A 12,373-nucleotide genomic window follows, 5' to 3' on the forward strand; every position below is an offset into this window, starting at 1 on the left:
AAGTCTCAGGCAGAGTTGGGCGCGGTGGTGCATGCCTGTTAACGCAGTGTCTCGGGAGGCTGAGACAGGAGGAGCACAATTCGAAGCCAGCCTCAGCAAAAGTGAGGAGCTAAGCCACTCAGTGAGACCCTGTCTCTAAATAAAATGCAAAATAGGGCTGGGAGTGTGGCTCAGTGGTCGAGCACCCCAAAGTTCCCTGGGATCAAAAAAAAAAAAAAAAAAAAAAGAAGTGTCAGACATCAGACAGAGCCCCTTGTAAGTTATAAATCACGTCGACTTCCTCCTTCTGTAACTGAGAAGCAGAAATGAACCCCGACTTTTGCTGGGCGAGCACTGGCCTGAAATCATCCTGGCCTTTCCTACTCGTTAGTTGAGTCCTCTGTTTGTGCAGAGACCTTGAAATTATTTGAACCTGGAATATGTTCATTAGGATAGGCTCCTTCCCTGAGGTTTCAAGGTCCACATGGGTTTCTAAATTTTGCACAATGGAGAAAGTTCCAGCACTTCTCAATCGTAAGTTGTCGGTCTCTCACAACCTGTGGGGAATCTGCTCTCTTTCTCAAGCTTATTTGAGGTGAAGGCTCCTCAAAGCGAATGATTTCTGAAGAAAGTGTGACGCTCACCAGGGCAGGGGGCGGGAACTTGGTGATGCCTCTTGCAAATACACCAGAGGGAAAGCCCTGGAGAGCTGTCCCACTGCCCTCTTCCTGTGTGATCCCGGCCCCCGGGATGTCACCTGGGATAGGTACCTTTGGTAGGTATTTGCTGAATCCTTGAATGAACGAATTAACAAATGAATGAAAGAAGTGATTCATCAACAGCTCTGCTTATGGGAATTGCTATGGTCAGGGTCCAGGTGGGTCAGGTGTTGTACCTGTCATGTTGCCTCACATACCACCCTGCCCTGTGTGGCCCGCAGCCATGAGCATTTGCTGATTTAGTCACTCTTTGCTCCTTGGTCTCTCAACTTCCAGGGAAAGGGGCCACTTGGCCAGGCTCCAGGTGGCTTTGGAGGGCTGGATGTGGCTCTAGGCCTTCCTGCATGCTCAGGTCTGGGCCACCTGCAAACTCTTCTGACAAATGGCAGGCGCCAAGGCACCCAGTTAGCCCTGTGAACAGAGGCTTCTGTTCAAGACCCACCTTCCACAACCCTGTTGGCCAAAGTAAGCCACATGGCCTCGCCCCTCACAGGCAGGTGTAAGGGAGGATCCCAGAATAGTGACTCCGTCGCAAACCTGCATCCTTCTGGCATGAAGGGAACACCTATGTCTTGGTGTGGATGTGAGCTGCCCCCAGAAGCTCACGTGCAAAACAATGCAAGAGGCTCAGAGGAGAAATGAGGGGGTTGTGAGGGTGTCAACCCCATCACTGAATCAATCCCTGGAGGGGTTAACTGGGTGAAGTGGGGGTGTAGCTGGAGGAGCTGGAGGTTGGGGTGTGGGCTGTGTGAGGAGCTGGGGGTTGGGGTGTGGGCTGTGTGAGGAGCTGGGGGTTGGGGTGTGGGCTGTGTTAGGAGCTGGGGGTTGGGGTGTGGCTCTAGGGTATAATTTGTATCTCGAGAGTGGAGTCTCCCTCTCTGCGTCTGATCACAGCAGTGTGAGCTGCTTCCCCTCCGCCACTCTCTCCCGCCACCATGTTCTGTTCACCTCCAGCCCTAAGGGATGGAGCCAGCCTTCCATGGCTGAAGACCCCTGAAACCTGAGCCCTCAAATGAACTTTCCTCCTCTACAGTCATTCTGCTCAGATCCTTTTAGTCACAGTAGCCAAAAAGCTGCCCCAAACCCTCCAACAGACCCTAAGCTTCCCAGTGGTCAAAGGGAAGGAGGAGAGATACCCCGACGCGGGGCTCCCGTGACCTCAAGACACAAAGGCCCATGACTGCTTCTGCTCCCTGCAGCTTCTAGAGAAGCCAGCCCTCCGCCATCACTTGCTTCATCATCGGAAGCGTTTTCCGAGGACCTGAAGTGCGCGGCACAGGACTGGGCCCTGCGGCCTGTCTACCTCTCTGCCCTCCCCATGGCCTCCCCGGTAACCCCTGCAGTTAAGCAATGGCGCTCTGAGCCGCTCTGTCCAGAGGCGCTGTCCATGACTTCCGTCCCCCGGGGGCCCTTGGGTTCAGGATAAGCTGGAACTCCACCTCCCCGCCAAGTCAAAGATGCTTTGCTGCCCTCTGTGGAGACACAGAGGCTCGGGGACCCCTCAGAGACTGGTAGGAGTCACGGGGGTGGTGACACGTGAGGTCCAGGGCTAGAGACGCACCTCACGTGCGTGGCACAGAATGTCTGAGCTTGAAGGGACCGTGGTCAGAAGGACCCAGAACTGCCTAGATTCCTGGCCATGAGTGGGGCGGGATGGAGAGGGCGGGCGTGGGGGAGCGTTGGGGGCCGCTCGTGCTGAGGATGCCTGCTGCCCTCACCCAGGGCCTCGGCCACTTTTATGAAGGGCTGTATGACGTCACCCTTTAGAGTTCATAGGAAGGCCACCGTGACTCACAGGCACATGGGGTCAAAACGTTGGTGCCTGGAAGGGGCAGGGAATCCAGCCCTGGTGAACGGAGCTGGGCTTGGGCAAGGGCCCTCGGGCCCCCCAGGCCCTCCATGACCTGTCATCTGAGGTGTGGGATGTTTGAACACAGATGCCCCGCCCCCCCGCCCCCAGGGCCAGAATGCATCTGCCTTTTGTGTCACCCCACCTGCCTGTCTTGGCGCTGCCTGATGTGCACGAGTTGCTATTGGCCGGGGTCATGTGAACGCCCAGGGCAGGTTCATCTCTGTCCTCTTTCCTCCTCTTGGTCAGTTGGGCTGACCGTGAAGTGAGGTCAAGTTAGGAGAGTGTGCTTGCCGACTGCACGCCCTTGGACAAGTCACACGACTTTTTGAGACTCCGTCTCTCTTCGTCAGTAAGAGTGGAGGACACGGATGTTGGGACATGTCAGTGGAGGAGGCTTCACGGTGCGGGCGCTGGCCCTGCTCCCGAGAGCCCAAGCCTGGTCTCGGTCCTGATCATGTGCAAGGTGCTCTCTGTGTCTGCCGGACAAAGGTCCCTCCCACCACCTCTGGTCTCAGGAAGCTTCCGTGAAGCCATCTCCCCTGCCTTTCAGCTTGTTCACGCCTCTTCTCCCTGCTTCTACGGACTGGTGGGCAGCATTGCTGGCTGCCTATTCAGTATTCATTGGTTCATTCACTTTTACTAAAAACTCACTTCTTCAGATCCTCTTGCAGCTGAGAGTGACCATGTGAGAGTTCTTGCCAGTACAGGCAGAGTCCCTGGCAGAATGTCCTTCCTTTGTCCATTCCCCCTTCTTCCTGCCTAGAATACGGATGGGATATCTGGAGATGAGGCAGCTCTGTTGCAACCAAGAGGCAAATGCACCAAGAAAGTCTGGTAGGGAGAGGGAAAGCAGCTAGACTCTCTATGGCAGTACCAAGTCACCGTCCTTTGCCTTGGTAGCCTATTAACAGATCATGATTTCTGTAACCTGCAGCTGATCACATTGCTGGCTGATACAGAGGTTTGTACCATTAATCCTAGGTCACCAATGACTGCTTATATCTCATCACCCCAACTACGGTGCTCAGACTGAGGGCAGGAAACAGGCCTTCTTTGGCTCTGATTTTGGCACAGAATAGGTATTCAGTAAGTACTGCTTCCCAAAAGGACTGGATTCCTGGGCTGTGTGGTTTCTGGTGATCAAAGATCCGTGTCTCCACTGGTGATGCCTTCTCCTCCCTCTCCTTCCTCCCTCCCATCCTTCTCTCTTCTGAATCTGTCTACCTCTCTTCTTAGGAATGAATTCTTTTCTATTTAGACCAAATGTTATGAAAAGGAGGATATTAAATATATATTACATATATATGTATATGTATTGAATCTTGGTTCTATCATTCACAGCAAAGAAGGACATTCATAATGTGTTAGTTGCATAACAAGCTTTATAAATGGTTTGAATTTCCTCTACCTAATTCTCCTGCCATCCTGATTTGGCCTTTATTGGAGTAAAGTATTCTCTATATTTGTGGCCTCACTGTGGATCTTTCTCTCCAGTAGAAGCCAGAAATAAAAACCAATGCATTTCAAATGTGACACACAGAGAGGAAACAGAGAGAACGTTTCAGAGCTTGCTTCCATTGCCTTATAAATATAGCATAGTTACTTGAATTCCATAAGAATTAAACTCTGATCTTTTAAAATGCATGCAAATTCTTGCAGAATATATATATGAAAAAGTCACTATAACTGTAGAGGCACTTCGACTCCCTTGATAAATGGGACTTCCAGACCACACTTTATTGAGTCTCTGATTTTTAATAATTTGAATCCTGCAAGATTTAATTCTGCATAATTCTGGCTGAAATCAGCTTTTGATTGAGTTGTAATGGCTCTGTTATTGTAAATATCTCTGCATGCTAATGTCATGCTGGAATTCAATAATATTTAGATGAAATTTTTTGCCTCCAGTGTTATGGAAGCAAGATTTAGAAATCAGGAAGTTTATGTCAAAGTGACATCTATTTTGGGTAACCTGCAAAATTTTTAAATGCAATAAACGGTCATCCCAAGACATGATTTAAATAATTATGAATCCTAAATGTATATGTGTGGATCAATTATAATATGTAGAATATTATAGTATGAATAAAATATGTGGGAATTCTTAAAATATATGTCTTTATTTAACCTTGCAATACTTCCCGAAATAGTCACAGCAATAGAGAGGGGGAGGGGTGAGACCAGGGCCTCCAGGCCCGAGGGGCAGCACGGGGCTGTGTGGATGTCTGGGACCATCAGTCTCCACATGTCCATTGTCCTGATTGGTGGGTCAGCTTTGTTTTGAGAGGTTCACTTGAAATCTGAGACTCAGTTTCACCTGCGGTAACATCAGTCAGAAAAGGAATAGTTGGTTGTTCCTTAATCATCTCTCTCCACCCCAGACCAAGGGCAGCTTGAAGAATGAGCCATTGCTCGGTCATTGGGTACCCAGCACAGGGACTGGCATGCATGGGTGCCCACAAAGTACTTGTTGAACTAAACTGAAGTGTCATCACAACAAAGTGACGAGGGAATGAGTGTAATGACCATTTTACAGAAGGTGAAACAGAAGACGATGAGGTGGCTGAAGGTCACAGCAGACGCTTGAATCCAGGTGCCCGCGCTCCCCTCCCGCTGATGTACTAAAGATGGGCACAAATTCTTTCCCACGTCTTCCTCCATGGGGTGGGCTTGAATTCTGCTCTTCCCTCCACAGCTGGAAGGACCTTGAGGAGACTGTGGGTGACAAGGGGGGTCACTGGAGGCTGGAGGAAAGGATGCCCTAGGTAGGTGCTAGGGAAATAAGGCAGCCAATGGCCCTGTGTGTTCCATGGAGGACAGCTTCAGGCAGGATGGAGATAACATCCACAGCCTTCTCCCATCAGACTATGATAAAATGCCAGAGGAGCTAGATGCAGTAAAGGAAAAATCACTCAATTTTTTCAGCAGCATTTACAGGGAGCTTAGGGCGATCCTTCTAGTCAGTGAAATGTCTCAAAGTAAGAAATGGGTCTTGGGCAAATACCAAATCTAGGGGTCTCATAGTAAAGGATGGCCTCAGGGTAAAATATTAGGGTGTGACTCTAACACCCCTTTCCCCGGTTGGAAAGTTCAGTAAGACTTAAGAGCCTCGTGTGCCTGGTGCGATTTCTCAGGGCATTGCCTCATGCCTCTTTTAACTAGGATGAAAAGGCTCCTACCAATTTTAATGGCATCACTTCAGAACACCCTGACTCTCAGCCCAAAGTGGAATCTCCCTTGGAAAGAAATGTGAGCTTGGTTTTGATTTAATGGTGCACACCTCAGTGAGGTTCATAGAAAATCCACAGCACTTTCAGTAGAGTGGTATTGGTGGAAGAGTTGTCAGCTTAGACACCCAGGGACAGAGACGTCTTAAAGTGCAGTCTTTGGACATCTCCTCTCTCTTCACCTCCTCTGGGAAGAAGTGAGCAGCGAAGGAACTGTGGGAGTGGAAGCCACTTCTCATGGAAAAAATGAGAAGATGCTCCAGAGCCAGGATCCCAGAGCTGGGAGAAGCATTTCCCAGAGCATCGCTGGGCCTCCTCAAGGATCTGGCAAGGTGTGCAAGGCTGGGTTGTGAAAGTGCTTTAGTCCAGCAACTGCCAGGGCTGCAGCTTGCTTCCCTCAGTAGGCTGCATGGTGCAGGGCAGGCGGCCTTCCTGTAGTTACAGATCATCCGACTGAAAAGTGCCACCTCGGGGACCCACGTCAGAGGAGCCTCATCTGTACTTGAACTGGATTCAGATGATGGAGTTTCAGACTTGGAGGCCTTGCCAAGTCCAGGTGAGACCTCAGGGGTCTCAGGAAGGGGAGAGCGTGTAGCCCCCGTGTAGACTGCTGTGGACAGAAGATGGCTCTAATTACACGACGTTTCTCCTGCCAGGAGGAAGGAGCCACTCCTCCCTTTCCTGGAATCTGGGGTGGACTGGAGATGTTTTCCCCACAGTGTGGCAGACACGATGTCTGACAGCTCCAGGCCTTCCGTCAACAGAACTGGTAGCTTCCATCTGGGATTCTTGGAGCCCTGAACTTCACAGAGGAAGTCTAACAACCCTGCTGCAAAGACCCCACTGGGACGCTCCGAGGCCACACGGAGCAGAGGGGCTGTCGAGGCCCAGACACACCCATCAAGGTGTCAGGCGGATGAGTCCAGGTGTGCTCAACCACACCTGCCTGCAGCCAAACACCACCAGGGGACCCCAGCTAAAGTCCTGGGAGCAAAAGAGTCATCAGCCAAACAGGTGGAATCCCATGGCTGGTTTTGAGGGGCTGAGTTTTGCGGAGGGCAATGGGGGATCCGAGCCTGGGTGCCTGTCCTAGGTGAGCTAAGCACTGTGATCGTGCAGACGCTGATGATGCCAACACTCCAGTGACAGCGTTCCCAGCCCCAGGTCATCCCTGATGGACAGTGTCTGCCAGATGCAGCTACGACTTACTTACTAGTCACTAAACGTGGGATGACGACAGCATACAGTCCTGATCATGGTTCAGTGGGGAAGGCCCCAGGGAGATATGACTCTTACCTCCCCAGAAGAGGGAGTCCAAAACCTGGAACTTGTTTCCACTCCAGGACAAGCGGCCCTCTGTGGACTGACCTTTGCCCTGTGGCTCTGTACCTGCCACTTAGCTGTCCCCTTCTCTGCCTCGCCCATCAGACAGTGAACCCCTGAGGGCTGCTGCATTTCTGCCTCCAGCCCCCCAAGTCCCCAGTAGGGCCCAGGGGAGAGCCCAGTGGCACATTGGTGAATGAATGGTGGGGGCATGGGACCCCCGTTGGTCTGCATTTCAAGTCTCCCTGCATCTTCAGTGGCTCAGCAGGGCAGAACAGCACTCAGAGAGGTCATCTTCCCTAGTCTCAGGCCGGTCACTGTCACGGAGAGCGACCCGGCCTTTTATGGGGATGGCAATGGAGACTTGAGATCGATAACGGCTTATTTATTTTTTCCAGTTTGGAAAAGTTTATTTTAGAGTACAGAATGGCAGGTGACACTCTCCAAATGTAATTTAAAAAAAATTGTTTTAATTAGTTATACATGACAGTAGAAAGCCTTTATGCACTTTCATACATCATACACAGATGGGGTACAAGTTCTCAGTTTTCCGAGTGTACATGCTGTGGAATCCCTCTGGTCATGCAGTCACATATAGACATAAAGTCATGATATCTGTTTCATTCTTCTACGTTTCCTATCCCCACCCTTCACTTCCCTCTACCTTATCTAAGGAAGGTTTATTCTTCTCTGGTGCCCCGCCCTCCACCGAAAACCCCCATCTCTCACCCTGCACAAAAATCAACTCAAAGTGGATCAAAGACTTAGGCACTAGAACAGAGACCCTGTGCCTAACAGAAGAAAAAGTAAGCCCAGATCTTCACCATGTCAGCCTAGGATCTGACTTCCTTAACAAGACCCCTAAAGCACAAGAAGTAAAATGAAAAATCAACAAATGGGATGGGTTCAAATTGAAAAGCTTCTTCTCAGTAAAAGAAACAATCAATAACGTGAGGAGAGAGCTTACAGATTGGGAGAAAATCATGCACCTCCTACAAAGCATTAATCTCTAGGATATATAAAGAACTCAAAGAACTTAACACCAAAAAAGCAAATAACCCTATCGATAAATGGGCTAAGGAACTGGACAGACACTTCACAGAAGAAGAAATACGATCAATAGTGGCTTTTTAAAAATCCAAAATATCCAGTAGCCCGAGTCAGTGTGCCGCGGGGGCTGGGCTGTGGGCCAGGATACCACGGACCCCGTGGGCAGAGATTCTTGGTGACCCTTAGCTGTTTGGGTTTGGTGTCTCTCTGTGCCACAGTTGTCTTGTTATAAATTTAGATAACACCCCACCTCAGGGGCAAGTGAGGACTGGGGATACCGGAAGCATTTGGCGGATCTGTTTTCCATTCAAACTTGAGATGCAAGTTCCCATGAGCCTCCATCTTGCCATCATCTTCACCTCAGGAACAGTCACGACGGTGGGAGTCACCTCAGTTTGGACTGCATGCTGTCGTCATCCCTGTTATTTTCCTTCTTCCCTTGGTCTCGTCACCAGTGGAGTGACCGACACAGGTTGTGCCCCCCGCCCCCCCAGGGCTCCAAGCCAGGGAAGAACCTAAGAGCGGCAACAAGGGGTCCTCTGGAGGCAGGGAACAGGGGAGGCTGGATTGGCTGGGTCTGGAGAGGGGTCTTCTGTGGATGAAGAGGCGGAGGCCTGGGGAGCAGAGGCCATGCCCAGGGCCACCTGGGTCCTGGAGCAGAGCCACACCAGAATCCCAGCCCTCAGCCTCCCCACGCACTCGGGTTGGGGGTCTTTTCCTGTGAAATTCCACATGGTAAGAACGTCAGGCCTTGAAGGCTGCACTGTCCCCATCACAGTCATCTCCCTCCGCTGCTGTGGATCCAGGGCTGTGCTGTGTGCCACTAACACTCCCTCAGTCGGTGCCGGGAGGCGGCTCCCTCCCCAGCGCCTCCCCTCCCCCCGGGTGCTGAGAGTCACTGCACCCAGCGCCCAGCTCCAAGTCCCCTGGTCATTGCAGCTGTTGCTGCTTGGTGCCAGGACTCTGCTTGCCTTGTGGGAACTCTGACCTTGTCTCTCACCGAAGGACTTGCAAGAGTCCCTTTGCTCTCTGTGCCTCAGTTTCCTCGTCTGACATTAAAGGGGCTGGCGTCCTGTTCCACAGGGGACTCTGGCCCACGGCCTGTCTTTTCCTATAGAGGAAGCAGCTCTGACTTGTGTCCTGGGTCCTTCTCACTCGTGATGCAACATGCACCTGGGACTTGCCTTCATGGGACCCGGTCGCCCCACCTGTGAGGAGGACAACAATAGCACCTCCTTGTGGCTGTACCGATTTCATGAGATGGTATGTACACACAGAAGCTCTTCATAAAGTGTCAAGGGCTCTGGGCGTATTTACAACTAACATATTTACTGTGCATGCATATTAACCTATTTACTAGTTACCCTTTTGAGGTGTGGAATTTTCCAGAACAGTGTGTTAATACTAACAGCTGAGAAGGCACTGGAGCTTTGTTCAGCGTGCACATGGTCCTGGATCATATAGGACCTGACTGCAGTGAACAGAACATGAAGAACATTTTCACATTGTCCAGACATGCTCTTGGCTTTTTCCAGCAGCAAAAGAACACAATTTGTTCCCTGGGTATTTTGTTTTGTACTTTCCTTTTTAATTTATATTTTGTTATTAAACAATTACATTTGGAGATTGTTTAGCGGAGTGTGTTTGCCTTTCTAATTGAACACTCTAATAATGATGTTTTTATTTTACTTGGTTTTTTAAAGGTTATTGTAATTCTTATAAAGTTTCATAAAATGTGGCAGCCAGAAAAGCTTTTATGGAAAAAACAAATGCATTTACTTAGATGGTGATGCTTTCTTGCAACACTCTCACAAATGATGTTTGACAAAACTGTAGCACAATTTGCATCTCTGTGGCTGCAGGGAACTTAGGTTTCTACCCAACTGGCAAATCAGGTTAGAAAGGAGGAGTGACTTTGGCTATGTGGTGGGTTCTGAGGCTGCATGGTCTCAGTAGGGAAGGGATCTGTGATGGATGGGCAATGTCCGCAATGGTACTTCTAAGAGTTGGTGGGTGCATGTGTGTGTTGAGGGGAGGGTTACCGTCAAGTTGGCCACATACTTATCATCCCTAATCTGGCCCAATAACCACCCACCTCCTTGAGGCAAGAGCAGAAGCACATTCATTTAAAGAGAATGTGACCTGCCCAGGATCACTCTGGTGGTATGTGAAATGGCCAGAACTCAGACCCAGGAGATGGCAAGGTCAAGTGCTTGGTAAACTGGCTGTCACTCCTTGCCAACGACTGAGGAAGTCTTTGCATGGTGCCCTTTTAAATGGTCTCCTGTGCTCATCTGATTACAAGAATCTGATCCATCTTCTTGCTGTCTCACTCCCTCATAATGGACTTGGAAAACCCCTCCCTTCTCAGTAGCTCTGAGCCAGAATGTCAGCTACTGGGGTGATAGCCAGGGCACCCCAGAATGAGAAGATGCCCAGGGAAAGCAGCCACTGAAAAGTACCCACCCTCTTTTTCTCTTTACTTTCCAAATTCCCTGTTGGTATGACTTTTACTATCAAACAATTAAGTTAAAAATTTTAAATGTACCCCAAAGCCCAATAGAAACTGTGTGGTTCAGTTAATAAATACAATAGCCTGTTTTCAAGCGGAATGGTCCGTTGGGATGATTAGAAATAAAAGGCCTAATTTGGACATGCAATCTTTGAGCTGAGCATTCCCCACCAGCCCAAATTCCCTGGGATCTGCAGCATGCCAGGTTCAGTTTTGTTCATTCTGGGGACTCAGTGACAGCAAAGAGATACACCTAACCTCTGGGAATAGTATTGGATCAGAGAGAAATAGTAATGTGTGAATCCTGGAAAGTTGGAAAAGTAGGGACAAAAGAGATGTTCATAGACCTACTTTTAATAAACCAACCAGACCCCCCAAAAACATGCCACAGAGCGCAGGAAGGCACTGAGGGCTCTCGTGTGTCAGCCGCAATGTGAGTCTCTGACTTGAGTGTGTGTGGGGGGGTCTGGGCTGCTCCCTTTAATAGGTGATCACTGGATAGAGTTTAAAATACCACTTGAGTCATAACCTCATCCACTTAAAGATCCAGAAAGGGCTCCCAGGACTGATCAGAGACCTGATTCGCAAATTACTATAAATTAACGTAGTTATAGCTGGGACATGAATATATGCCTGGAAATGCTCATATAGTGCATAATATATGCCGTGTCTTAAGATGATAATAGTGGTAATATTTAAGATGACTTTTCCTCTAGCTGGCACCTTTCACCCTGTGATCTTGAAGTCCTTTACAAACACTAATTAATTACATTAATTTTATCATAAAGCTTGCTCATTACTGTACTTTTATTATAAGCTCTTGCCAGTTCAGATTTAATGCAACACCCTTATTGAAGTTCCATTCTTTGATATTGCTAAGGATCTGCTCAGATATTATATGTGCCTTATAGGTTTTTTTTTTAATTGTACAAATGAGAGAATGAAGGCTATTTCCCTTCCAGATGGGAAAGCCCAAAGGCAGGTTTAAGTGGAACTCAGACCAAGTGCCTCGCCCCTTCCCAGGGTCACGCTGTATGTACATGGTCTGGGCAGTGCTCTGGGAGGAGGATGTTGCCATCTGGATGCCAAGCTGCCGGGGTACGGTGGCCGACTAGTGCTGTGGTTTAAGAAGGGTGCTGAATCACACCCAGGACTGGCAAGAGCAGATAACCACGGGCCCTGGTGTAGTAACCAGGGGACATGGGCTCATGAAGTCCTCTCGCTGCTGTCCCTGGGAGAGCAGTAAACGATGAACCAAGAGTTAGGGTTCTGGCCCCATTCATCTTTCTTCTTATGAAGAGTGGGGTATTAGCCAGTAAATTTGCAAGACTTATTTCTTTCTCTTTAAAATATCAGTGCCTGTCTTGTGGCATCTTCAGGACTTTGAGGAGATGACCTGGTGGGATAAAATGTGTGCAGGCTGCCTCTCAACTGCAGTGGTCAGCGCAGCTGTTTGCAGAGTGGACAGTAGGTGGCTTTGGAGGCAGGAGTGGGGGTTGCAAAGCCAGGTCAACTCTCTTGCTCCTAGGAGTTGTGGCTTTGGGCATGTCACGGGATTTCTGGGGCCCCTCGGTCTTTTCCTTGTGTGTGGTTGAGATAATGCATTTGAGTCACAGGTGGGTTCAGAGATTTAAGTGAAGTAAAAAGGCATGAATGGATTGCAATAGCCATCACACAGTAGGTGCTCAAGAATTAGCTCAAACCTAAAAAC

At 49.4% G+C, this 12,373-nt stretch overlaps 1 protein-coding gene across 1 annotated transcript in view; it reads left to right on the forward strand.

The window, feature by feature from the left end:
• The first annotated feature begins 9,317 nt into the window (after positions 1-9,317).
• Positions 9,318-12,373, forward strand: part of LOC143388428 (transport and Golgi organization protein 1 homolog) — a 74,482-nt gene continuing 71,426 nt past the window's right edge. The window contains exons 1-2 of the mRNA XM_077108233.1: positions 9,318-9,413; positions 12,042-12,129. Of these exons, the coding sequence (XP_076964348.1) occupies positions 9,318-9,413; positions 12,042-12,129 (184 nt within the window). The remainder of the gene's footprint in view (positions 9,414-12,041; positions 12,130-12,373) is intronic.

The sequence above is a fragment of the Callospermophilus lateralis genome, unplaced genomic scaffold (assembly GCF_048772815.1).
Source record: "Callospermophilus lateralis isolate mCalLat2 unplaced genomic scaffold, mCalLat2.hap1 Scaffold_227, whole genome shotgun sequence".
In the NCBI taxonomy this organism is placed as follows: Eukaryota; Metazoa; Chordata; class Mammalia; order Rodentia; family Sciuridae; genus Callospermophilus; species Callospermophilus lateralis.